The sequence below is a fragment of the Mus musculus genome, chromosome 7 (assembly GCF_000001635.26).
Source record: "Mus musculus strain C57BL/6J chromosome 7, GRCm38.p6 C57BL/6J".
NCBI lineage: Eukaryota > Metazoa > Chordata > Mammalia > Rodentia > Muridae > Mus > Mus musculus.
In genome coordinates, this window is record NC_000073.6 from 19550597 (window position 1) to 19576415 (window position 25819).

A 25819-nucleotide genomic window follows, 5' to 3' on the forward strand; every position below is an offset into this window, starting at 1 on the left:
TACTCAGGGGCAAGAGGAAGATTTAAGGATTGGTTATTTCAGCGCTGGTCATCTCTGTGGTTGAAAACTGAAAGAAACCAGCTTAGCAGAGAGGACTGGCAAGTCAGAAACAGCAGGGGCAGCAGGGCAAGGCGGGCGGCAGTCCCCACAGTCCATGATGCATTTCATTCATTCATTCATTTATTTATTTATTTCCCTGAGGCAGGGTTTCTCTGTGTAGCCCTGGCTGTCCTGGAACTCAGAAATCCGCCTGCCTCTGTGCCCCCCCCCCCCCCCGAGTGCTGAGTGCTGGGATTACAGGCTTGTGCCACCACTGCCCGGCCCAAGATGCATTTTAAAGTGTACTTTTTTTTTGTTCTATTTTTTGAAGGGTTCAAGATCTGTAAACCAGGCTGTTCTTAAATGGTGGCAATCCTCATGAGTGCGGGGATGACAGGCATGAGCCATCATACCTGGTTGAGTCCTGAGTTTTGAGTCATCTCTCATATAACCAGGCTACCCTTGATCCTTGTCTCTCCTCCCAAATGCTGGCATTACAGGCATAAGCTATCATGCTTGGCCCTTTGGCCATACTTTTTAAAAAAATGGAAAGACAAGGCTGGCCTAGTGGCACATGCTTTTAATTCCAGCACACCTAAGAAAGAGGCATGCAGATCTCTCTGACTTTGAGGCCAATCTAATCTACAGTCTAGGCTGCATAGTGAGACCCTGTCTCAAGAGAGGAAAAATTAAAAATAAAAATGGGAAGATGACATGAAAAGGTGCAGTTCTGAACTTTCCTGTCATAGCCTAGCAGTTTCATCTGCCTCTCTCTGTGCCTGGGTACCACCCAGAGACCCTGGGAAGAAATAACAACCACCTACAAGAGCCCGGCACCCTGAATATTCTATTGCTGGTGCTTGTGCTAGTGTGAGGGAGGGAGTCGGGGGAGAGGGAGAGAACTCAGACAACTTAGCAAGACAACAACACAATTTATAAACAGTCAAAGATGTGAAAGGCCATTTCTCTAAGATGATGATCAAGTGTCTAAAAACAGCACATAAAGGCCATGTGCCATTAGAAAACACAAATCAAAACCACAGTAAGTCCAGGAGCCACAGCATATACTTGTAATCGCAGCACTCTAGAGGCACAGGCAGGAAGAGCCATTTAGTGAAGCCAACCTTGTCTACCAGAGACTCTTAATAAGTAAACATGACGTAACACAGTGAGATTCTATTTCATGCTCCAGGGCAGAGCACAATGAGGACAGAGAGCAACAAGTGTTGCTGTCTTTCATAGGTGTCGGTACCGGGAAGCTGGGTGGCTGTTCCTCATAAGTTTTATGGCTGCCTGATTGCTCGCAAGTCCACTCCTGGGGAGCTGAAAACTCAAGTCCCTGGTGGAGGAGCAGTCTCTGACCTCAGCTCTGGCCCCATTTAGGCAGGGGAGTCAGCATATGGAGCCTCATAGGTGGATGGTCAGGTCCAGGAGGAATGAGACTGAGAAAGGGGTTACAGGACAGTTGGGGGTGAGGCGGCTGGAGTTCTGCCCTGTTGAGTATTGCTGGGGGGCTGGGGGAAGGGGAGGTTGTACCTCTGTCCTACAGGTAGGATGACAGTTCAGTTTCCAGAAACCTCCCTGCAGGGGAAGAACTGGGAACCACACACACTGGCAAAGGACCTTGAATACTACCTTGCTGCAGTGGACCAGAACCCTGGCCTCTGACAAAGGGCAAATTAAGAGCAAATGTCCTGTGTCCTGGCACTTCAGTTCTGAATTGCATTTTTTAGCAGCGTGGTGGGATATCATAGGAAGGTGGGGCATCCATCTACAAGCTTTTTTTGAGCCATCCTGCTGTTCCTGGGGCCACTGACACCAACACCATCCACCACTTCCTTCCCCTGCCACCCTATCAAGTTCTGGTGAAGCCATGGACAGTGCCACATGGCATGGACTTTGAAGAAACAGTAGTGCCAGAGAAAATGCCCTCTGGCCTCTGACACAGTCTCAAACAGGAGGGAGCACCAGCAGATCTACAGAGTCCCACAGGAGCCCTGGAGACTGAGAGAGAACATTTGTTGGTTAGAGCCAGCTGTGTCCACAGGGCTATCAATCTAGACAGATGACACGTGAGGCCCTCCTGCATTACAAGGAAGCTGGTGCTACAGGGCCAGACAAGTTGAGTGGCAGCTAGGAAGGCAGGCAGAGATGGGTCATAGTAGAGCTCTGGGCTTTGGTGGCAGGTGGAAGACTGACGCTGTGAAGCAAAGGGAGGCCACAGGCTGCTTTTCAAGACCTTCAAGACTGCTGTGATAAAGACAGGAAGCAGTCGGCTCTTATGCTACTCTCAGGATGGCAGGGTCCAAAAGACTGAGGGGACAAAGACGTGAACAAATCCCAGCTCCAGATCTACACGTTGAATCCCAGAACTCAGGAGGCTAAAGCTCTTGAGTCTCCGGCCAGCTTGGGCTAGATAGAGTGTCTCAAAAATAATACAAGGACCAAGTATGATGGTAAAGGCCTGTAATCCATCACTCGAGGGTAGAGACAAGAGGGTTGGGAGTTCAGGATCATCCTCAAGTTACTTAAAAGTTTGAGGCCACCCAGGACCGCATGAGACTTTACCTTAACAAACAAACATATATATATATACATGGAAGGGCCAAGAGTGGTCATACACCTACAATCCCAGCGCAGATGAAGCAGGCCTGGGGTTCAGTGATACCCAGTCTGAAAAACACATACATAAATGGGAGAGGGGAAGAAAGAGAGAGACAAGGAGGGAGGGACGGAGGGAAGGCTAATCATCTCACCCCCAACACTGTTCTGATCTTAAGTGCCCCAAGGTCCCCACTGACACACTCTGTCACAAGCCCTTCAGTTTTCCCAAGGGCTGAAGCCTGTGCCTCCTCCCAGAAGCCAAATGAACAGGACGGTGTGCCCCTGCAGCTTCAGGTCTAGTGGGGAGATGGCCGCATAACCATGTGAGGAGGGACTATGGCAGCTAGGGAGGAGGGCAGCATTCTGTTTGGGGATTCAGGGGAGGTGGAGTCCTCTGAACCAAATGGAAGAATGGTCAGGACCAAGACGGCAGGGATCAGCAGGAGCACCTCAGTCTGAGTGCGTGGGGCAGGCAGCGGGGCACCGGTGTGGGCTTCGTCCTGAAGACACCCCAGGCGAGGGCAAAGGGGAAAATCCTCCTGGACAGCCAGTGCAAGCTCTGAGACCTGGGTGGCTCTGGCACCCCAGTTGGGTCCACACCCTGCTTCCTGCTACTGCGAAGATGACTGAAGTCAATAACACAGTCAAGACCTAGTAAAGATTAAGTACAAGAGAACTCTGAGTGTCTTCCTTGCTCCCCAGTCAATACCACCATCACTACTACCTTCTCTACCATCACCATGCTTCCACGGAGAAGCCAGAAAAGCCAACCTCTGCTGTGGAGGCTTGCCTTCAACTTCTGGCAGCACCTCCTTCCCGAGCTCCTCTCTTCTGCTCTCTGGGGAATCAGTCCCAGTGGCACTCTGCACAGACAGGGTTCTGTAACTACAAGGCTACAAAGGCAGCCCCTGAGACTGAAAGGAAGGGAGGGGTGTGTGAGAGATGGCCATAAGTGTGAACCTTGTGTCTCAAGCTGCAGCTTGCAAGTGGGGCTACCCATCCAAACCAAGGGAAGCAATCCCCGCTGGAATCACCAGCCTGCAGGCTCCTGCTGGGAAGGGAGAGGGTGCTGGGCCAGTCACATGAGCACAGAGAGCAGTGGCAGCAGACACTTCCCAAATGCCACCCCCAAGCTTTCAGGCAGCTTATTCTTGCAGCTGCCTGGATGGAAAGGAAGGAGAAGGGAGGGGAAGGGAGTGGAGGCAAGATGTGAGGCTGACTGTGCACCATCATCACTGTCCAGCCCTGCCAAAGATGGAGGCTGGGTACTATGAAGGGCTATCATCTCCAAGGAACCTGGCCTTCAAGGAGCTTTCCCAGCACAGGGACACTGCTGAGCCCTGTGCATCTAAGGACTCTGGCACCCAGCCTTGGAGCTCCTTCCTAGAACTGGGGGCTCTCCACCAACCAGAGACACCAGCTGCCTATGCAGATGCAGCCCTCAGAGGGGACAGGCCTGGACCTAGAGTGGCATCCTAAGGCACCATGGGCCACAGAAGGGCTCCCAACAGCACTGGTAGGCTGTGCCTTGCTGCATGCTTCTCTTTACCAGATTCCTGCTTTTCCCCTCCACAAATCAAAACAATCTGACTAAAAACTCCAAGGCATTCTGCCAACAAGGGGAGCAGAGGCACAGGAGTACCTATCCAAGGTCGCACATCCCAAGTGGAGGTACTGATGTCACCCTCAGGAAAACTGCTCCTGGCCACAAGTCATCTGCTTTCTTCACAGCAAGAGGAGGGAAGCAGGAGGCCACATCACTCTGAGAATCAGCCCACAAATAAACTGCCTAGTGAGGCAAAGAAGCTAACAAGCCACACAACCTCAGTGCAGAGTGATGATCACTGGGTCCCATGCTACCTCAAGTGCAACTGATATTTCCCAGATGCAGAAGGAAGACCACCTCAACCTCTACATTTTCCTACCAGGGACCCTTTAACCAGAACTGTTCTAGAATAAGAAACTTTCTGGATTTAACAAGTGACAAGATATCAATGTTGCACAGGATTCTAAGAGACTTGAATGGACTGTGGAGTTACAAGAGGTCACATGGAGCCGGGCGTGGTGGCGCACACCTTTAATTCCAGCACTCGGGAGGCAGAGGCAGATTTCTGAGTTCGAGACCAGCCTGGTCTACAGAGTGCGTTCCAGGACAGCCAGGGCTACACAGAGAAACCCTGTCTTGAAAGAAAAAAAAAAAAAAAGAGGTCACATGGTAGTCTCCAAAAGTTAAAAAAAAAAAAAGGCCCTCACAGGAGGCTTGGGTGGGCTACACTGGAGATCAAGAGTGAGCTAACAGAGCCGGGCGTGGTGGCGCACGCCTTTAATCCCAGCACTGGGGAGGCAGAGGCAGGCGGATTTCTCAGTTCGAGACCAGCCTGGTCTACAAAGTGAGTTCCAGGACAGCCAGAGCTACACAGAGAAACCCTGCCTCGAAAAACCAAAACCAAAAAAAAAAAAAAAGAGTGAGCTAACAGAAGAGGTGGGAAGGCCTCTGAGAGCCTGGGGTGGGGTGGAGTGAGTGGGCACCAGGCATCTCACAGGTATAACAATAACTAGCAATGGCTCAGATCAAAGGCAATGACGGCTGACTTGAGGAGGCAGCTTGTAAAAGAAGCACTACCATAGCATGCAGGAGACCTGGGTTCAATAAAAACTACAAACTACCAGGCATGGTGGCCTCTACACACAGCCCTGGAGGATGAAGCAGAACTATCACAGTACTGCACGCCTTTAGTCTCAGCACTAAACAGAGAGAAGCAGAAGGGATCTCCAACTTTGAGGCCTGTCTTTTCTATATAGGATTGCTAGGCAAAGCTACAGCAAAATCTCTTCGCTGGGCGGTGGTGATGCATGCCTGTAATTCCAGCACTCAAGACGCAGACGCAGACGCAGACGCAGACGCAGGTAGGTGGATCTTTGAGTTCGAGGCCATCCTGATCTACACAATGAGTTCCAAGACCGCCAGGGCTACACAGAGAAACTCTGTCTCCAAAAACAAAAACCAAACAAACAAAAATCCAAAATTGTCTAGCTACATATACATCAAACACACACACACACACACACACACACACACACACCTCCCCAGCCCCCAGCTCCATTTTCTCCAGTGTTTCTGCAGTCTTGCTCAGCCTTACCTGTGGCCTCCCTGGCCTTTTAATTCTGTTCTGTACACTACATTCTAGCTGATTCTGGCACTAGTCTCCACATACCTGAAGCTGAGCCACACCAGGCTAGCTCCTAGGACTTACCAGACCCCGTGCCTACCCTCAACTTCTCACCATAGACCTCAGCACTGAGCCTAGGTGCTTACTGGTCACTCTGGGATCTCCTGCCATCTTCTCTCTCTTCAACTAGCATTTAAATGCCACTGAGTTACCTGTTCAGCAAGACTACACAGCTGCACTACAAAAGTGTGTCCTAAGGACAGAGGGTGCGGAGAAGCAGCTAGCAAAAGGTAGAAGGGTAGCCCAGCCCTCTTGGGACTTTGAAGCCACCTAGGAGTTAGTTTCCTTGTGAGTGTCCAAGGCCAAGGCCTTTACTGTTTCTTATTCCTGTTACTGCCCTGCAAGACTACACATGCTACCTAGAGTGACACAGCTTGCCTTTCGTCCTGCAGACAGTACCAGGACTACAAGTATAGGCTCTAGGAGCAGGCCACCTGGTTCTCAGTCCCAGCCCACTCCTCCCTGGCAGTGTGACAAAGGCAGGGGAGTCACTTCACTTCTACCCTTAGTCCTCACAGCCGGAGTGATGACTGTCCAGAGGGGTGGCCATGGGACTCAGGTAAGGTTAGCCCCTACGGGTACGTGGTCATAGAGAGCAGGGACATGTGAGCACTAAGGTCAGCAGCCCGGCCCTATGCTCTACTGCAGAAGTTAGCTGCCATCACCTGAGTTCTTGGGGTCACCTGTATCAGCATGTCAGCATTCCCCTCACTGAGCACATGGAGGCCAGCCAAGGTCACCCTGTAGCCTGCAGTCTGCTCAGAAGGGCCTGAGCACAGGAGAGACAGCCAGGAAGGGCTGTGCAAAACCAAGCCCCTGAGGCCTGCAGTTGGTCCAGTCCAGGCCTATGGCTCCCAGATCTTAATCCTTTTGGAGCAATGCCCTAGAGGCACTATCAGCTCAGGGACTGTGCCCAGAGCCAGCTCTGAGTGCCTTTGGGTATTGCCAACACCTGCCAGGCACCTTGGAGGAAGCGCCCTGTCCTGGCACAAACTGGATCAACTGCCCCAGAACTTCCTCCAAATGCCACCACAGGGTATCAGACCTAAAACAACCTCATCCCTTCCCACATTTGTACTCAGAACCAGACTGGAGTCAGAGCAGTGACTGTTTCCCCTCTCAAGTGGGGCTAGCACAGAAACACACATCAAGAACTAAAGGTTAAAGAGACTAGGCACCACCCAGGTCCATGGGCCAGAGAGCGGCAAGCATAAAGTGTGGGATGGAAGCAGCAACTGGCCCAAAGTCTTCAGTGCACTGTGGACAGGACAGCAATGTCCCCAGTCTGAAGCCTGGCACCTTGCAAACCTGTCATGTTGGTGCCCCTCACATCTTCAGCTCAATGTACTCAGAGAGGCTGGGCAATTTGCCCTCAGGCAAGGCTGGGCCTGGAGGTTTAGACCTGTGCCCAAAGTAAGGCACTCACTCATCTTGAGGAGCAAGCCTGAGGGAAAGGGGGGGGGGTGTCGATGGCAAGTGCTGGGGGAAGTGTACAAGGGGACACGCTGCACGCAGATGCGGGATGAAGGGGCAGCAGCAGATGCACTGTGGCTCCTGTGCTGCACTCCACACTGCACCCCACCATCCCACAGCTGCACTGCCCAGACAGAGGCCATGCCCCGTCTACTGCCCAGCTCTTGTCACAGCCCTCCTAGACCCAAGAGATGTGCTTTTACCTGTCAAACCAGTTCCCAGAGTACAGAGCAGAGCTAGGGAGAACAAACAGTATGAAACAGTATGGCTGTCCCCCTCATGGCCACTGCCCTCATCACCTCTTCCCTGACTCCAGGTGGCTAGGAATGGTCACATGTTGGAACTTCACAAGAAATCTCCTGGTGGGCAGCCCAGGACTCTGAGTGAGAACTGGCCACATGCCACTGGCAGGCTGCAGGGTGGGGAACAGCAGGGAGGGCAGGCAGGATCATTGGTGTCATGTGCTTAGATCACAAGTCTCTCTCACAAGCCTGCCTTGCAAAGCCCAGAATCCAGCAGTGCCTGGAGAGGCTAGCTGAGCATGTTCTTGAGGTCTGGTCTAAAAAGGTTCCTGCTTCCTGGAAAGAACTAGGGTCCAAGGGCTGCCTCTATCAGGGGAGCACTGGCCAGCTCCCTCTCCCAGTACCCACATGCCCAATGTGCCTCTTCCACTCACGACTTCCACCACCGCCCTATTCCCCAATCTCACTTTCCGCCCGCACAGCTGCCTCCAGCTCCCCAGATATGGCATCCTAGCCTCTCTGGCCCTGCTTTATAGACACACAGCCAGGACACCTCCCCCCCAACTTCCATCTCAGGCTGGTCACACTGCTACAAAACTCCAGGTGGGGCTGAGTAAGTCAGCTCCCATTCCTGCTGAGGGCACCAAAGAGGAAATAGAAAACAGAACACCAATGGCCCTGGTTTTACAAGGAAATGGATGGATCCTTAGATCAGCTCACTTCAAGGGGCCTCCAACACCAGGCTCCTGCAAGGCCTGAGGGGGCTCTGGCCCTCAAATAGGCACCTAAAACACCAAATACCCCAGCCAGCACTGCTACCCTGAGTGAGGCTGAGTGGGAGCCAGTACTGGTAGACCCAGTCCTTCAGAGCTGCTCCCCTACCCCAGGTTTCCTTTACTTCCCAACACCTGCAGGCCCAGTCAGCCTTCCATCAGTCTCCCTGAGAAGAATGGATCTCAAACAATTCAGACCCTCCAAAGACTGCCACTAGGGGCACTGTTTGGGGTCGCTGCTCTTCCACAGGACCATGGCTTAAATTATATACCCCTATGCTATAGAGGGTCCACAGACCAACTGTGACACACCACCTGCCACCCCTGATTCAAGCTGAACCATCCTCAGAGACCCATCTCTCAACTGGGCTCTCGACAATCTTCTGGGCCCATCTAGCTTCCCATCCCCAACAGCTCCCAGGCCACTGACAACCCTGCTGTCCTCCTGGGCACCTACCCCTAGATGCTGATGGTTTTGCAAATCTCTCTGTCCACGCTGGCCACCTTCACAGTCCCTTCCCTAAGCTCATTCCCAGCAAGAAGTCATGGCTGGCTCTCTACTCCCTCCACCAAAAGGTGAACAGCAAGTAGTCTCGGCTGTCACTCTGGAAGGCTAGAAGAATGACCGTCTCCCTGGCCTAGGAGTCACCATTAACTCTACCTGTCACCCTTAACAGCAGCAATCCAATTAGCTGCTTTCCAGGACAGGAATTTACAAGAGCCTCTTGTTTAAAGCTTACAACTCAGAAATTAGCACCTCCATTTGCAGACAGAGAAACCGGAGGCATGAGGGGAGAAACCAGCTTTCTCAACAGCAAACCTTGCAGGTATGGGGGGTCATGTGTGTCATCCTAGAACTTTGATGCAGGAGGACTGTCAAGCATCAGAAGACAGCTGAGACTACACAAGTGTGGCACCATGGTAGAGTGTTTGCCTAGCAGTAAGGGAGCCCTGGACTCTATCCCCCACCCTGCATAAAATGAGTGTTAGGACATACCTATAACCCTATCATTCAGGAAAGGAAAGCAGGAAGGTCAGAAGTTCAAAGTCACCCTTAACTATACACAATCTGTGCTACATAAGACAATCGTGTTAAAAGAACAAAAACAAAAAACAAAACACCTTAAACTTAATTCAAAAATTAATAAAAGGCTCTGCCTTTTCAGAAAAACTGTGGGCCAGAAACTGTGACCAACTCTCCAGGTGCCCTGACCTCCAGGCCTCACCATCTGACCCTCACCCTGGAAGGTTCTGACTTTGGCCCCATCGAAAAAGCAAGCTCTTTCCAGGCTTCAATGCTGCCTTCATAATCATCATGGGTTTAGGAGCGCTCACTCTCACCAGGCACAGTTCATGTGTGATGTCACTCAGTCTCTGGCAGACCCTGGACCACTGCTCCTGTCAGTCACTCTGGGGGAGGGTGGCTCTGAGGCTCAGGGGAGCCAGGCAAATTCTCAGTGGTTGCAAAAGACAGCAAGTGGGAAAGTCAGAATTTGACCCAGCTAGCCTTTCTTTTCCCTCTTTTCTTTCTTTCTATAGTGAAACAGGGCTTCCCCATGCAGTTCAAGCCCCCCCTAGAATGTCTACTCTATGATCCAGCCTTAGCCTCTAAGCGCTGGGCTCACAGCTGCAGACAGCCACACCAGGTTTCTTAACCACTTCTGAATGGCCGCTCTGCTCCCCCCACCCCTTCCTGCTGCGATCTTGCCACAGTGGACAACAGGCTGCCGCCAGGGCCCAGTGGACTCTTCCTGTCCTCAGCACCAGTTCCAAGAAGTTCAGAACCCAAAACAAACCACCCAGCCCTGGCAGGCTCCCCAAGCCAAGTCTAAATTAACCTCGGTCTCTTTGATAATTACTAGTCAAACTGGCATTTATGGCGGGCTCCCAGTGTATCATTTCCTGCAACCAAGTCCCCCCCACCACACCCCCACCCGTGCCCACATACATCAAAGCTACCAGCTGCCCACTCTGCTGCCCACAGCCTGGCAGTCGTGTCTGTCTGTTCCTGGACAAGCAGGTTAGCTTCCATAGAACACGGCCAGTGGGTGACCTCACTTCACAGGCTCCACCCAAGCAAAACACAATTCAGCTCAGAAATGGGATTAGCCTGTGTCCATCTCCCCAGCAACCTTTTCCCTTTCAAAGCCATCAAAGCCAATGCACTCCTCCAAGTGCCCGTCCAGTTCCACCTCCCCACCAACAGGCCTAGATCTTAGATCTTCCCATCTCCCAACATGTAAGTCACCTTCTGTTGAGTAGGGAATACTGCCGAGTCCTTCCCCAGGTAAACCCTGGTAAAAGCGGGCTCCGCGTTCTGCTGCCGAACCTTACTGCGGAATTCCTCGCACACAGGCAAACTGGCCACCTCGTCCTCTGCTTTACTACCTGCTGCCTCTGACCCTCCTTTCCCAGTCGGAGGGTTTACAAACTTCTGTACAGTCTGGGTTTATTTCCGTCCTCGTTTCAGCCAAAAGAGCAATGGCCATAGCCGGCTACGCTTTGCCTCCTGGTTTACAGACCAGCTGCTTCGCTCTCACCATCCCGTGGACTCAGGCACTTACCTTTCCCCCAATACTATAACCAGGCTCTCTTCATCTATCCCTGAGTGTACCATGAACTCAAAGGCTGGCTGCCAGCCTCCCAAACTCCCAAACAAGGTTAGGCTTTGAAAACCCAGTCCTGTGGACCTTTCCAGCTCTCCCGCCAACCCCTCTCTGCCTCCAGCTCTAACCTAGGCACCGTTGAAATCACCAATAAGTACCATTTGCCGCGGGCCACCTCCGTGGGGGTCGGCCCTATGGCGGTCCCACCCGCCTCTAGGCTCTCCCCCGCAACCCTCGCCAAAGCTACCGTGTCTCCAGGGGTCTTTGGGCTCCACCGCTCCAGACACGATGTCCTCGTCAGATGGGAACGTGACACGCTTGGCAGCAGCCTTAAGGCGGCCATCGGCCGGGGGCGAGGTCCCGGTAGGAGACTCAGCTTCGGCGGAGGCCTCCTCGGTCTCGGCCTCCGCGTCCGCGTCGGCGTCCGCGCCCGGCCCGGGCGGAGCCTCCTGCGGCGGGATCTCCATCGCCGCCGCCTCCTCCTCCTCACGGGGGCCCCGGGGACATGCCCCGGGCCCCGGACTCGTCTCTCCGGGTCCTCCCGCCGTTCCGGGGCATGGGCTTCGCCGCTGCCTCAAGCGCCGCCTCCGTCCGCTCCGTTCGTCGTCGTCGTCGTCGTCGTCGTCGCAGTCGCCGGGAGCCCCAACGCGCCTCCGCCGAGCTCCGCGAGTACCTGCTCTTCCGCAGCCACACTTTCGCTACAAGCCGAAGGGCCCGCTGCGTACCGAGAAAAGCATAGCACCGACTCAAGCTTTTGCTCTGAAAAAAAACCGTGTCGAGGACGACAGGAAGACCGGAACAAAGAACAGTAAGCTCCGCGGAAAAAAGAAACGTGACCGGCGAATCTGCAGAGCCAAACTGCAGAACACAGAGGCGGGGCCTATGAACGCTGTCTCCCGGAGCGCCGCGCATGCGCGAGTTCTAGCCGCCCCCTCCCGCCCCCCACAAGCCAAGCTGTCAACAGTCAGGCTCCCGCACATTCGTCACAAGCCCAAGTAATTCGGGAAAGGATTCAATACAAATCCTATAACCGCGGCCTGCGAGAGGGCTGTCAGCGGCTAAAGCCGTCTGAGTTCGTAAAAATAGAAGAATCGCCTCCACAAAATTGTCCTCTGATTTCTACGCGTCTACAAGAAATGAGTAACTTAAAATATAAAATACGGATCAGATATTAATTAAAAAACCACTTGCTGGACATGGTAGTGACTCGCCTTGTGAACCGAGCCTTGGAGAGGCTGAAGGAGGAGGTTGCGAATTCGAGGCTAGGCTGGATTACAAAGGGAGCCTCAGACAAGCAGGTGCTACAGCAGGAGACCCTGGTGGGGCTAAGCCAAGTACTGGGAGCAGGATAAAGTGATGGAGGTGCTGAGAGCTGAGAGCCAAGCTGAATATCGGATGAGTACGTACAAGTGACAGAAGCGACAGAAGAGCACACTTTAGCACAATTTTCGTCAAAATTGTATCAAATGTAAATTACAATATTAGACGAGTCTGCTAGGTATTCATGAACCTGCTATAAAAACAAAACAAAACAAAAACTGGGAGCAGGAATTCCAAAGGCTCGGGATGAACCAGCTGACCAAACCTGAGCGAGCCTAAGCCACACCTCCAAGGGGTCGATTCCAAAGCTCAGGATTCATCTGGGCACTTTCGCTTTTCCTTCTCAGCTCATTAAAGCCCACTGGCACAGGGACTGAAACCACAGAACGGGATTTGAGGAGGGTCGAGCACAGCATTGCCAAGTAGAGAGCTAGGCTGGAACTGGAGGGAGGCTCCAGTGTGAACTGATAACTGAGACCACTGCTAAGGGTAGCTGCTTTCCTCTTCACAGTTGGGGGTTAGCACACTTTGGAGACTGAGAAGTACCAAAAGCCCCTATAATTAATGCAAACCTTCAGTTACATTCTGAACTCCAAAAGGCATTAAGTGGGCTTTGTTTGGGGGGGGAGGGTTGGGTTTTGTTTGGTTTTACTGGTTCTCATGTAATCCAGGCTGCCCGCTGACTTGCCATGTAGGAAAGACAGGCTTTATCTCTGGCTCCTCCTGCCTCTACACCCCCTTCCCCACACCAAATGCTGGGATTACAGACTTGGGTCACTGTGCTTAGCTAGGAACTGCTTCCAGATATCATGTACTGAAAGATTTCTAGTGACAAGGGGCTGAAACAGGGGACACAGACTCCCTCACTAGACGGCTAGAGCAAACTGAGGAAGGGTAAAACTTCAACGCTAACCACCAACCTGCAGCATTTGCTCCCGGGCACTGGCACGGCACTGGCACACAAGTGTGACCACCACCACCACTCCCAGTCCCCTCCGTGGGAAGACAAACCTGCAGGTGACTGCAGTGGACCACATCACCAAGAGGGAACCTTGAAACCTAGTGTAAGCCAAGGCCCTGTCTAGGCCTTTTCTAGTAAAAAGCCATCCTTGCCCACCTCGGGTCAATTTCTTATGCAGAGATGAATGTCAGCCATTTGGGGAGGATGCCAGGAGCAGTGCAAGCCCTATACTTTTATCTGGACGCCTCAGCTTCATTGCTTAGATAAGCCCCACAAGTTTTAGCCTGAGATAGCTACACTACTAACTTTTAAAGACTACAGCAGAGGGTGGGAAGACAGCTCAGCAACTCCGTTCCAGAGGGCCTGAATTCTGCTCTCAGCACCCATAGTTCACAAGCACCTGTAACCCTAGCTTTGCTGACTGCCTATCTTTTTCTGGTCTCCGTGTGCACCCACACTCCCATGGCACACAGACATAAACACCTCCATTTAAAAATTTTAAAACAAAGAAATGTTAAGCATGGCACCACTCTCCATGGGATACAACTAAAGAGAGAAGCAGAAAAGCTGAGTATGGTGGCCTGACCTGTAAGTAATCCAGCACTCGGGTGGCTGAGGCAGGAGGATTGTGAATTCCAAGCCTGCCTGGGCTACACAGCCGGATCCTGTCTTTTAAAAAAGGTTGGGGTGTGGTGAGAAGATGGCTCAGCCCATTAAGTGCACTGGCTGATCTTGCAGTGCACCCACAAACAATTCCCAGCACCCACATGGCGGCTCACAACTATCTCTTACTAGTTTCATTGGACCTGGTGCCCTCTTCTGGCCTCAGCCATCACTGCATGCATGTGGTATGGTCACCCATGTAAGCAAACCACCCATATATATAAAATAATAAATGAAAAGGAAAGCCAGAGCCAGATTTCTCTAGATGATGATTTCTTTGGCGGGGTGGGGGTGGGGGGGGATGATGATGATGGAGAAACAGCTTGAGAGGCTCAACTTCGAAAGCTCTTTAGTGCTCTTTGCGCGCGCGCGCACACACACACACACACACACATACATACACACACACACACACACACACACACACACACAGCAGCCTGCAAGGCCAAGCCTCAGGAATTTATTTCTGTGACGCTCAGTGTGTGAAGCAGAACACTCCTTCCAACAAGAGAGATCTAGAATGTCTGAGGTTGCCGTCCCCCACTGCCGCACAGCCTGGCCTTGAGTTTATGATCTTCCCACCTCTTCAGAGCCAGGGTTATCTGCATCCTGCACCAGGCAGTATCTGGTTTGGAGTTCCTCTGAGTTCAAAGCCAGAGTTTGTTGGAGATTGCTTTGGAAGTCCAGGAAGGCGCTGAGAACTCTATGTCCCAGGAATAGTCAGAGGCCTGGGCTACTGTGGCAATGCCCACAGGAAAATGGCAGACAGTTTTACAGCTTGAAAGAATAGGAAATTATGTCACTACATCGAAGCAAGGCCTCGGCCTGTACACCTATGGGAGTCTGCAGTTGGGAAACGTAGAAGTTGGCCACATCCAGGTCTGTGGCTCCAAACTGGGCGGTCACATGCACACCTTCGTGCAGCGTGAAACTCACAGGGTGCCCCACCATGGCTAGGAGGCTGCGGAGGTAGCGCTCTCGCAGAGTGGCTCGGGCCCGCTGTTCCTGTGACTCTGGGGGATCTTGAATATGACCTTCTCCGACTTCTGGTCTCAGGATGGTCCTACGTCCATCAGAGGCAAAGCCTCTGCTGAAGCCATCGGGGCCCCGAGGGAGGCGCAGCACTGGCACCGGCACAGGAATGGTCAGTGGGCTCTGCATGGCTCTGGCTTTGGGAAGAAGGTGAAAGAGTTAAAGCCACACAGCTTAGGGAGAGAATAAGCCCATCCTTTGCTTTCGCCTCTTAGACTATAGCTGTCCTGTCCAGAATGTGCGTCAATGTCAATCCCCCCAGCTCCACCTCAGGTAGGGAATGTTGTCCGTCTGTTGTTACATGGTTTTGGTCAGCTCAGCCTGACCCAGAACATACAAGCACCCTGCCTTCTAAATGCTGTACAGGTCTGCGATACCATGTGGGGCTTTTTGCCTTCTGTTGTTTTCTAAGAGAGAATCCTTAGCTCAGATGGACCTTGAACTCTGTGTAGCTGAGGACCTGGAATTTCTGACCTGCCTACCTCCTACCAGGTACCATGAGGACAGGTTTGCTTTGCCACCTTCTGTAGGGATGGAAGCCAGGGCCTCCTGCATGGTAGGCACACTAACTGCATCCCCAGCCCACTTTGTGTCTACTTTGGTCATAGCTTTACTATGGTTCTGGGGTAACTGTCAGAATATTCCCAGTCCCTCTCAAATACAGCCTAGTCTCACTCAGTCAGCATCCTGACAGCTAGATCCAGAATGATCCAATGCCCGTTATACATTGCAACTACTGAGTGAAAACAGCCTTTGCTTAAGGAGACCCTGTCAGGAAATTTTAAGAGTTTGCAGTATTGGGCTGGAGCGATGGCTCAGCGGTTAAGAGCACTTGACTGTTCTTTCAGAGGTCCTGAGTTCAATTCCCAGCAAACACATGGTGGCTCACAACCATCTGTAATGGGATCCGATGCCCTCTTCTGGTGTGTCTGGACAGTTACCATGTACTCATATACATAAAATAAATAAATCTTAAAAAAAAAAAAAGTTTGCAGTACCTTGGCCTTTTTGTTTTCTTTTTTTTTTTTTTTTTTTTTTGGTTTTTTGAGACAGGGTTTCTCTGTATAGCCCTGGCTGTCCTGGAGCTCACTTTGTAGACCAGGCTGGCCTCGAACTCAGAAATTCGCCTGCCTCTGCCTCCCGAGTGCTGGGATTAAAGGCGTGCGCCACCGTGCCCGGCTGGCCTTTTTGTTTTCAAATGCATTTATTTGTATATGTCAGTGTCATGGTACACATGTAGAGTCAAAAGTCAGAGGACAGCTTGCAGGGCCCAGTTCTCTCTTCTTACTATATTACCGGGGATAGGACCATATGAAGGCTGTCAGCTTGGTTTTGAGAACCTTGAGACTTTACTCACAGAGCCATCTTGCTCCCTAACCTTTTTGGGGGGTAGGGATAGAGAAGAGCATGGGAAATCACTATATAGCCTACACTGTCTCAGAAGCTACCATCCTGTCTACCTTAGCCTTCCTAAATCCTGTGATCTCAGGCCATCTGCATTGTTTTACGTTCCCTCCTAATGGTCAAGTGTGGTGACGCAGTCTCGTAATCCCCACACTAGGATGCCAAGGCAAGAGGATTGACTTCAAGGCCAACCAGGTCTAGGTAGGCATCAGCATCCCTTTTTGTCCCTTCCTGTGTTCAGCCACCACCATGCCATGCCTGAACTGTCTCAGTGATCTCCCCACTGGGCTCCTAAATCCATCCTTCCTATGGTGAATCATTTTTTCTTTCTCCCCACCTTCTCCCTTTCTCTGAAACAGAATCTTACTGTATAGCCCTGGAACTCACTATTTAGATGAGGCTGACCACAATATGCCTGCTGCTGCTTCCCTACAGTGGGGATTAAAGGTGTAAACTGTCAAGCTTGGCTTGTTTTGTTTGTGTATATGAATGTACGTGTGTGAGCTGCCATGCTCATTCCTGGGCATAAAAGCCGGAGGACATCAGGTATGCTACTCCAGCCCAGTGTTTCCCCGACAGGCTGTACACTGGATACTGTTATATCTAAATCCTGGATCAGTGAAGACCTCAGCAGGTCTCGGAACTTGCTGCCAAGCCTGGCCACCTGACTTCAATCCTTAGAACCCACAGAGTCCAAGGAGAGAACAGAGTCCAAAACTTGTCCTCTGACCCCCAGATGCACACAGTGACGTGCACCCCCCACACACACACATTAAAAACAAACAAACAGCCGGGCAGTGGTGGCACACACCTTTAATCGCAGCACTTGGGAGGCAGAGGCAGGCGTATTTTTGAGTTCAAGGCCAGCCTGGTCTACAGAGTGAGTTCCAGGACAGCCAAGGCTATCCAGAGAAACCCTGTCTCAAAAAAAAAAAAAAAAAAAAAAAATCATAAACACAACTAAATCCCAGAGTGACCTCTGTTTAGGACCGTTCCCTGGGGTCTTCCCTCAAATGGAGTCCTCACAGTGGTAGTTATATGACCTTGTCACCCTCTGGCCTCATCTCCCCTCCCCTTTCTACCTTTAGAGTAGCTAGTATTCCTGAGGTAGAGCAAATACAGCCCTGCCACAGGACCTTTGCACTCACTGCCCTTCCCTGGAGACATGGGGGACGCCAAGCTCACTTTCTCCCTCACTTCACTGATTCATTATCATTTCTGTTCCCATTTTCTTTCTGTCTTTCTTTCTTTCTTTTTTTCTTTTTTTGAGACATGGTTTCTCTGTGTAGCCCTGGCTGTCCTGGAACTCACTTTGTAGACCAGGCTGGCCTCAAACCCAGAAATCTGCCTGCCTCTGCCTCCCAAGTGCTGGGGTTAAAGGCGTGTGCCACCACGCCCAGCTCTGTTCCCATTTTCAAACCACTATTTTTGAGAAGGGGTCTCGGATAGCCCACTCTGACCTTAAGCTCACTGTATAGCTCAGGCTAGTCTTGAATTTCTGACCCTCCTTCTGCTACCTCCCCAGTACTGGGATACCAGGCTGTTTATATGGTCCTGGAAATCAAATCCAAGATTTCATACGTGCCCGGCCAGCACTTGACCACAGCCGGATATAGTACTACATGATTTTAATCCTAGTTTTCTAGATGCAGAGACAGGCATCTAGAGTGTGAGGTCACCCTGGTCTATAGAGTGAGTTCCTGTCTTGAAAAAAAAAAAAAACAAAAACAAAGAAACAATGCGGAGGGAATTCTATACTGTCAAAGCCCACACCCCCATGAGGTCTTGTCACATTGCTTGGCTGGGGGCTGGGCTGGAACTCCTGGGTTCAGGCGATCCTTCTGCTTCAGGCTGTGGACCTGCACCAACACCTTATCCTGTCTGTCCTTTATAGCAGTGTGTGCTCCTGATGGGATGCTCCCCCAGCCCAGGGAAAACAAGCTTCCCTCAGGAAATGCAGGCTTTCACCACTGTGCAGACACCAGTACCTCTGCTGTAGACAGGGCTGGCCTGGGACTTGCCCCTTAGGCTTAATGCTGGGTCTGTGTGCATGGTCAGCAGTGAGAGGGTAGAGATATGGCTCAGCTATTAAGGGCACTTGGGAAAGCAGGTTTGATTTCCACGACCTACAAGATGGCTCACAACCATCTACATGTAATTACTACATGTAATTCTAGCTTCAGGGGATCCAATGCCCTCTTCTGGACTCCTTGGGCGCCAGGCACTCACATGGTACACATGAATGCAAAACATCCATTCACATTTGAAATGTTGCAAAAGAAAAGTGAAGGTTCAGCAATGGGATTGGAATGCAGCTCACCTACATCTGGTAGATGCTCTCCTAGCATGTAGGAGGCCCTGGGTTTGAACACCAGCACTTCATAAAACTGGGTGTGACGGTACACACCTGTGAGCACAGGCAGGAGGATCAGAAAGTTCAAGGTCATTCTTGGCCACATAGACAGCTTGAGGCCAGCCTGAGCTACATGAGGGGAAGGAGATGACTCAGAGGGAAAGAGTGCTGGCCGCTGAGTTAGGTAGTTGAGACCCTATGGGGAAGGACAGAACCAACTCCTGAAAGCTATCTTCCTTCATACCGCACAAATAAATAAATGTAACTAAAATTCGAGGCCCAGGCCTGCCTGGCCTGCAGAGCAGCCAGGACTACACAACAAACGGCTGGGGGAGGGGAGATGAGGAGGACCAGCCCAGGTAAGAATGTGATTTGAGGTATACATGATTCTAGCACATTGACTTGAAGCCTAGGCTGGCTTCTCCCTGGTGATCCTCCTACCTCAGTGGAATGCTGGAATTCCAAGAAAGCTCTGAAATTCCATGGAAGTTCCACCTCATCTAGCTTTGTCTTTATCCTTGCTCTGCCATCCCAAACACAGGCACCTGCACAGCAGACCTGCTGGACGACCTTGACATTACAGCCCCTAGGGAATACAGGAGCAGTTATCCAGACAGGTCTGGAGAGAAAGAGGCGAGAGGAGAGTCGAAGTCTTGGAAGAGGGAGCAGTAACATAGGACAGTGGTTTCCAGAAGGGCTTGGGAACAGTTCCAGGTCAGTCACACCACAGTGCAGTCCTGGATGAAATAAACTGAGCCATGGCAGAGAACACACCTACAGGGAGGTTTAGGCATGAAGACTGGAGCTTGAGGCCTGTCTGGGTAGACTTCCAGGCATGGCAATAGGTTAGAGTGAGGAGGCTGATCAGCTAACATGGAGCCTCATCACCCAGGACTTGAGTTGTCTCCACTCTGAGAGATGTTGGTGCCCACACACTGCTCATGAGCTATCCATCCCCAGGAACCCCGTGCTTGCTGTCCAGAGCATAGACTTGTGGGAATGAGGGAGGGACCGGGAGTCAGAGGTCCCTGCATCCCCTGCATATGCTGGCCCCTGTGAGAGGATTAGTGCTGTGTGGGGCATGCAGAGCACTCAACAAGCTGTACAGGTCGAATAAGAAGTCTTCAAGGCAGGCTCCAAGGCCCTGCAACAGATGGGGAAGCCTAAGCCTATGGGGACTAAAGGCTGTGTGTGTGTGTGTGTGTGTGTGTGTGTGTGTGAGTGTAGTGAAAAGACAATCTTAGAGCTGCTAGCAGCTAGGACCACACCCTTAGCCCCTCACAGGTAGATTCTAGGCAAGCACTCTACATCCTGAAGCCTTATTTATTTATTTACTTATTTATGAGACAGTGTCTCACGTGACACCAGGTGGCCTAAAATGTTTGATCCTCCACTGGCAATGGTGGCACACACACCTTTAACCTCAGCATTGGGGAGGCAGAGGCAGGCATATCCCTGTGAGTTCGAGGCCAGCCTGGTCTACAGACTGAGTTCCAGGACAGCCAGGGCTATACAGAGAAACCCTGTCTCGAAAATAATAATAAATTTATCTGCCCACTGTCACTCCAACTCAGTCAGGGGCCACATGCCCCAAGTCTGCCTTCCAACTCAGGTTAATACTTGAGCATTTTAAGAAAAGCATTTTAAGCTGGAGATATGGCTCAGAGGTTAAGAGCACTGACTGCTCCAGAGGTCCCTGAGTTCAATTCCCAGCAACCACATGGTGGCTCACAACCATCTGTAATGGGATCTGATGCCCTCTTCTGGCCTGCAGGTATACATGCTGTATTATACATAATAAAATAAATAAATAAATAAATAAGAAAGAAAGAAAGAAAGAAAGAAAGGAAGGAAGGAAGGAAGGAAGGAAAAGGATCCTAATAGCAAGGGCTATTACTTAAGGAAGGGCAGATGGGAACAAAGCCAGTAGTCAGAAAACCTCCTTAGATCCCCAAACAGAATCACATGGACCAGTGAGGAGCCTTGTTTGCTCCAATAGAGAAAAAAAAATATATATATAGAATGGGGTGTGGCAGTTCACACCTAGAACCCTGGTCGGCTGAGGCTCAAGAGTTTCACATTTTAGGCTAGCCTGAGCCATGAGGCTCTAATTAAAGAAGATTTAATCATACCTAGAAGCCCCATTTGCTGGAATGGACCTGAGGCTAGATCTCACTTTGCTGGGTCCAGGCTGGCAGGTGTCAGAAAAAGGCAGCTAACTGTGAGCATTGGAGCAGGTGTTTTCTCCTGGTCTTTCCTGCTAACACAATTGGGCCCTGGACTGTCTGGAGACAAGATGGGAAGATTTAAGAAAACAAAAACTGATATATGCTGGGTTTGGTGATGCATGCCCTTAAGCCCAGTGCTTGGGAGACAGAGACAGGTGGGGTCTCTTGCGTTTAAAGCCAGCCTAGTCTACAGAGTGAGTTCTAGGACAGCCAAGGCTACATACAGAGAAACCCTGCTGAAAAAACAACAACAAGGATTTGAGAAAAGTCAGGAAGAATATGTCCTAGTGTCCTAGATGGCAAGGACAGCTAAAATTACCCTCTTCCCGGTCATCCTGACCTCAGTTTCTGACCCAGAGATTACAGTCTAAACCCATACATCCCAATACCTGGCTAAGCAGTCTGTTAGCCTGAAGCAGGTAAGGATACTTTTGGTCACAGGGCAACCGTTGGTGCCTCAGGGAGAGTGGAGTGAGGCATGGGGAAATGGAGACTGCAGGCCAGACTTTGAAGGGAAGCTAGCCAGTTCTGGTGTGGTGAAAGTGGCTCTGGCAGGCCTTGCGCCCTATTCCCTCCGCCTTGAGAAAAAGTGTTTGATTACATTCCTAAAGCTAGCCACCAAGGTCTACTCCCTTATTTGGATACTTCCTCCTGAGGCTGAATACCAAGGTAGAATTATCACAGTATTGAAGTCCAGCAACCAAAAGCCCCCTTTGGCCCACCTAATTAACACACTTATTTAAAATTAAACACCTCACCCTAACACAGGGTTTCTCCTTGTGTCTTTATAAATTGCCATTTTTCTATGGGTCAAGTCTGTCTCCTCTTTATCCATTGGCAGTCCTTTGTTCCTCTGGGATACTCCTCCTCCTTCTCCCTTGTTCCCTTCCCCATCTCCCTCATTCTCTATTTCCTGTCTTTGTCTCTAATTCCCTGTTCTCTGTCCTTCTGGGGCAAATGAATCTCCTTTGTGCTGAGCACTTGTCCTGGAGGTTCTGGGCAGGTACTTTTCCTTTCAGTCTTAGCTACAGAGAGAGTTCTACAGCAGCCTGAACTACATAGGGAGAGGTGTGGGGTTTATAGGGGTGGGAGAGGCTGGAGATGTAGCTCAATCGGTAGAGTGCTTGTACCGAAAGTAGGAAATGGACATCCTTCACCAGTTTAACATAAACTGCTGGTAGCAGTTCGTACAGGCCTCTAATCTCGGCCCTTGGAAGGTGAAGGCGGGATGTAAAGTTCAAAGTTACCCAGGGCCAGTTCAAGGCCAGCCTGGGGCTACTGTTCTGCCTGATAATCTCAGGGGAAAACAAAACAAAACAAAACCCAGACAACAAGAAGAAAGTTAAAGAGGAATGGGTCAGTTTGGAGACCATTAGGTCTACCTTGAGTTACCAGGATGCGAAACTTGCTGGGCTTCCAGGCTAGCAGATAGGGCCAATTTCTCCATTCGCATTGTAAAGTAACAGTCCGCAGTCCTCCCACCTCCTATGCAAATTCGCTAAATGGGGCCACACCTGAGCGTAAGCAGCCCGAGGGCAGGATCTGTTCCCTCCGCGGCACCCGTGGGCGGGCGGGTCAGTTTCCTTTTAATTCCTCCTGGCCTCCTAGCGTCCTGCTTTTCAAATTCTAAGAATGTCCATCCGCTCCGGGGCAGCCACCTCCCACCCCGCCCGCCCCTCCCTGCGTCAGAGTACAGTCTCTCTCCAGGCCGTCCCTTCCCCAAAGCTCCAATGCCACCCGGAGCGGCTGACGGGGAAGATGTCCCACGACCACGGAGAACTCACCAAGGCCTGTCCCTGCAGGCGCTGCTCCTACACCCGCGCCGCCGCCACCGCCGCCGCCCAGGGCCGGGCAGGCGCCGAGCCCCGACTGCCTAGTTTCCGCCCGCGCAACCTCAGCAGAGGTCCGGATGGGCACAGAGTCCGGAGCTCCTGAGTTCCGCCCCCGCCCCGCGCCTCCACTTTCCCCACATGTTCATCGGCCTCTCCAGGGCACGCGACCAGGGCTGGTCTCTGCCATCCTGTGGGTTAGGGACATTTAAGATGCCCACTTTGGGGAGCACGAGACAGAGGTTCAGAAAGTTGGGCATGGTGGCTCCCAGGCTTGGAATCCCCGGCGCCCTCGGGAGGTGAGACAAGAGAATAGTCAAAGTTCAAGCGAGGCCTGACAACCTGTGAAAAGGGGCATGGGAGCGGGGCAGGGCGGAGTGGGGGAAGGAAAGAAGAAAGAGTAGTGGCTCACACCTGTAATCTCAGATCTTGGCAGCCGGAGGCAGGAAGATCGGGATCAATTAGAGATAGAATAAGAGAGAGAAAGGGGTGGGGGACGAGGGAGGGACGCAGAAGGAGGAGGAGGGGAAAAAAGAAGCAGAAAAAGCATAAGAGGTTTCCTATTAGCCGCTTTGGAGGCACACCTGTATTCCACCCCTCCCCGTCTCCGCCTCTAGGTACCAGGAAAGGGGCTTACGGAATGCTGCCGCTGGGATGTACCCAGCCCACTTTGCAACCTTTGTTTAAAAATGGAAAAACTAAGCCGGGCGTGGTGGCGCACGCCTTTAATCCCAGCACTCGGGAGGCAGAGGCAGGCGGATTTCTGAGTTCGAGGCCAGCCTAATCTACCAAGTGAGTTCCAGGGCAGCCAGGGCTACGCAGAGAAACCCTGTCTCGAACACCCCCCACCAAAAAAAAAAAAAAAAAAAAAGGGAAAAACTGAGGCCCTGCATAGGGGCATGTGATCTCAGCCCGGGTACAAAAAATGGATTGCATTCCCACAGAGTTCACTTAGGCAGAAAGAAGAATGCAGCTTCCCCTTACTGCCTGGCACACAGGTGCTCTGCAAATATCCGTGGAAAAGAGTGTCCTGCTTCAGAATAGGTGTTGATTGAATCATGAAAGTATGGGTCCTGGTGCCTGCCTGTCTTGGCTACCAAAAAGGCCAAGTGGTCTAACCAGACTTAGTCCTATCTCACTGAAAGAGTATGGGGCTCTGTCCCAGAATGGGATACTCTCTTAAAACCTACAGGTGTCCTCTTCTGGCAGCATCTGAAGACAGCTACATATTATAATAATAATTAATAAATCTTAAAAAAAAACCCTACATTCTCTTTTCAAGTTGAGGGAACAAAATAACCTACATGTTAGCAAATAAATAAGCCAAGATCCTTTAGAGGGGCTGGGGACATGACTCAGTTTAGCTTGCCTAGCATAACAAAATGCACAAGTAAAATGGCTAAAATTATACCTAATACTTGGTGAAGCTGGAGCAAGAGGCTCTCAGATCGAAGGCTAGCCTATGCTATAAGGCTAGCCTGTGCTACAAGGTATAGCCCTGTTGCCAAAGACAATGGATAAAGGATGGGGCTGGACATATAGCTCAGTAATAGAACACTTGGCTCAGATGTGCAAGGCTCTATGTTCTGGTCCTCCACATCCCCAAAAGAGGACACAAGAAGGGCAATGGGTATAATGATAGTAAGATAAGAAAGGCTTAAAATTCAGTGATTAAACCAACTATGTGCAGAGGGAGGACCACTGGAGCCAGCCTAGGAGACAGAAATGAGGGAAGGAAGGGAAGAAAAATACCAGGCAAGATGGTGTACACCTTTAATCCCAGCACTTGGGAGGCAGAGGCAGATGGAACTCATGAGTTCCATGCCAGTGTGGGTGGTCTACATGGTCCCAGGACAGAGAGGGGGAGAGAGAGGAGAGAGAGAGAGGAAAAGGGAAAAAATGAAAGAAAGGAGGAGGGACTGGTGGGCTCAGTGGGTTAAGGAGCTTTCTGCTAAACCTAAGGACATAAGTTCAGTTCCCTAGACCCACATGGAAGAAGGAGAGACATTCCTCCCGATTATTGTCCTCTGACCTCTACTTGTATGCTGTAGCATATGCGAACACACACACTAAATAAATGCAAAAAAAATTTAAGTAGATTAATAAGTGAATTGGTTTACTGATTTTAAAAAGTACATTTTAAAAACCACCTTTGGATCAGGCTTGGGGCACATGTCTTTAATTCCAGCAGAGGCAGAGGCAGGCAGATCTCTTTACTTTAAGGCCAGCCTGTTCCACAGAACAAGTTCCAGGACAGCCAGGGTTATCCAGAGAAACTCTGTCTTAAAAACAAAGGTGCTCTGGGTCCAGCCTCTACTAAGGCTCTCAAGGTTTCGAGGGAATTGGGAACATATGGAGGTCATAGGGAGTAATTTGCAAGGCCTTCAGCAGGGTGTGGCTACTTTAGATATGCTGGCCAGGGAGGCCCTGGGCCCTCCGGAGGACAATTGAGTCTGTGCCTGAATAACAATATGAGGAACTTCAGAGCTGGCCTTGGAATTCACTGGGCTGCCTGAAGACACCTGGGGCCGGACACACAAGGGCCCTAAATGTACCAGAGCTTGGGGTGGGTGGGTGGGGGAGGACATTCAGCAAACACTCCTACTGTGATGTGGTGGGTGCCAGGAAGAAAAGAGAACTCAGAAAGGATTGAGGGTGGGGCAGGGTGACAATGCCACTTCAAACTGTGTACCCGAGAGAATTCATATCTGAGGAAGTTGGGGGGGGGGCAGAGAGGACAGCTGGCCCTTTGGTTTCAACTCATAGCCTAGGATTAGGAAGACAATACTTCTGTTATGCTTCAAACCTTCCCAGGCCCCTGGTACCAGTAAAACCAACTAACCTCAAGTAGCCAAAGGACCCTCTGGATGTGACCCTACCCCAAGTCCCTGTCTTGTAATTTCAGGATGCATAGGCTCCTTCCTGGCTTTTCTCCGTTCCCTCAAAAACCTCAGGTCTTCATATTTATTTACTTATTGAGACAAGATCTCCCCAGATAATATCCTGGTTGTCCTGGGACTCATTATATAGACCAGGCTGATCTCAGGAACTCTTGGGTAATC

At 51.1% G+C, this 25819-nt stretch overlaps 2 protein-coding genes across 3 annotated transcripts in view; both read right to left on the bottom strand.

The window, feature by feature from the left end:
- Positions 1-14108, bottom strand: part of Ppp1r37 (protein phosphatase 1, regulatory subunit 37) — a 33905-nt gene extending 19797 nt beyond the window's left edge. Inside the window, exon 1 of one of the 2 annotated variants that reach the window (XR_003946441.1) lies at positions 11215-14108. Coding sequence is in view for 1 of the 2 variants with exons in the window: in NM_199149.3 (NP_954600.1) it covers positions 11215-11434 (220 nt within the window). In the remaining variant the exon portion in view is untranslated. The remainder of the gene's footprint in view (positions 1-11214) is intronic. The other variant, NM_199149.3, reaches the window with a different exon arrangement.
- A 244-nt stretch (positions 14109-14352) lies between these two features.
- Positions 14353-22747, bottom strand: Gemin7 (gem nuclear organelle associated protein 7). Its single transcript, NM_027189.2, has 2 exons — positions 22713-22747; positions 14353-15080 (listed from the first exon to the last, which is right to left on the bottom strand). The coding sequence occupies exon 2, from the start codon at positions 15070-15072 to the stop codon at positions 14683-14685; it is 390 nt and encodes a 129-aa protein (NP_081465.1). The 5' UTR covers positions 15073-15080; positions 22713-22747; the 3' UTR covers positions 14353-14682.
- Positions 22748-25819: the final 3072 nt, after the last annotated feature.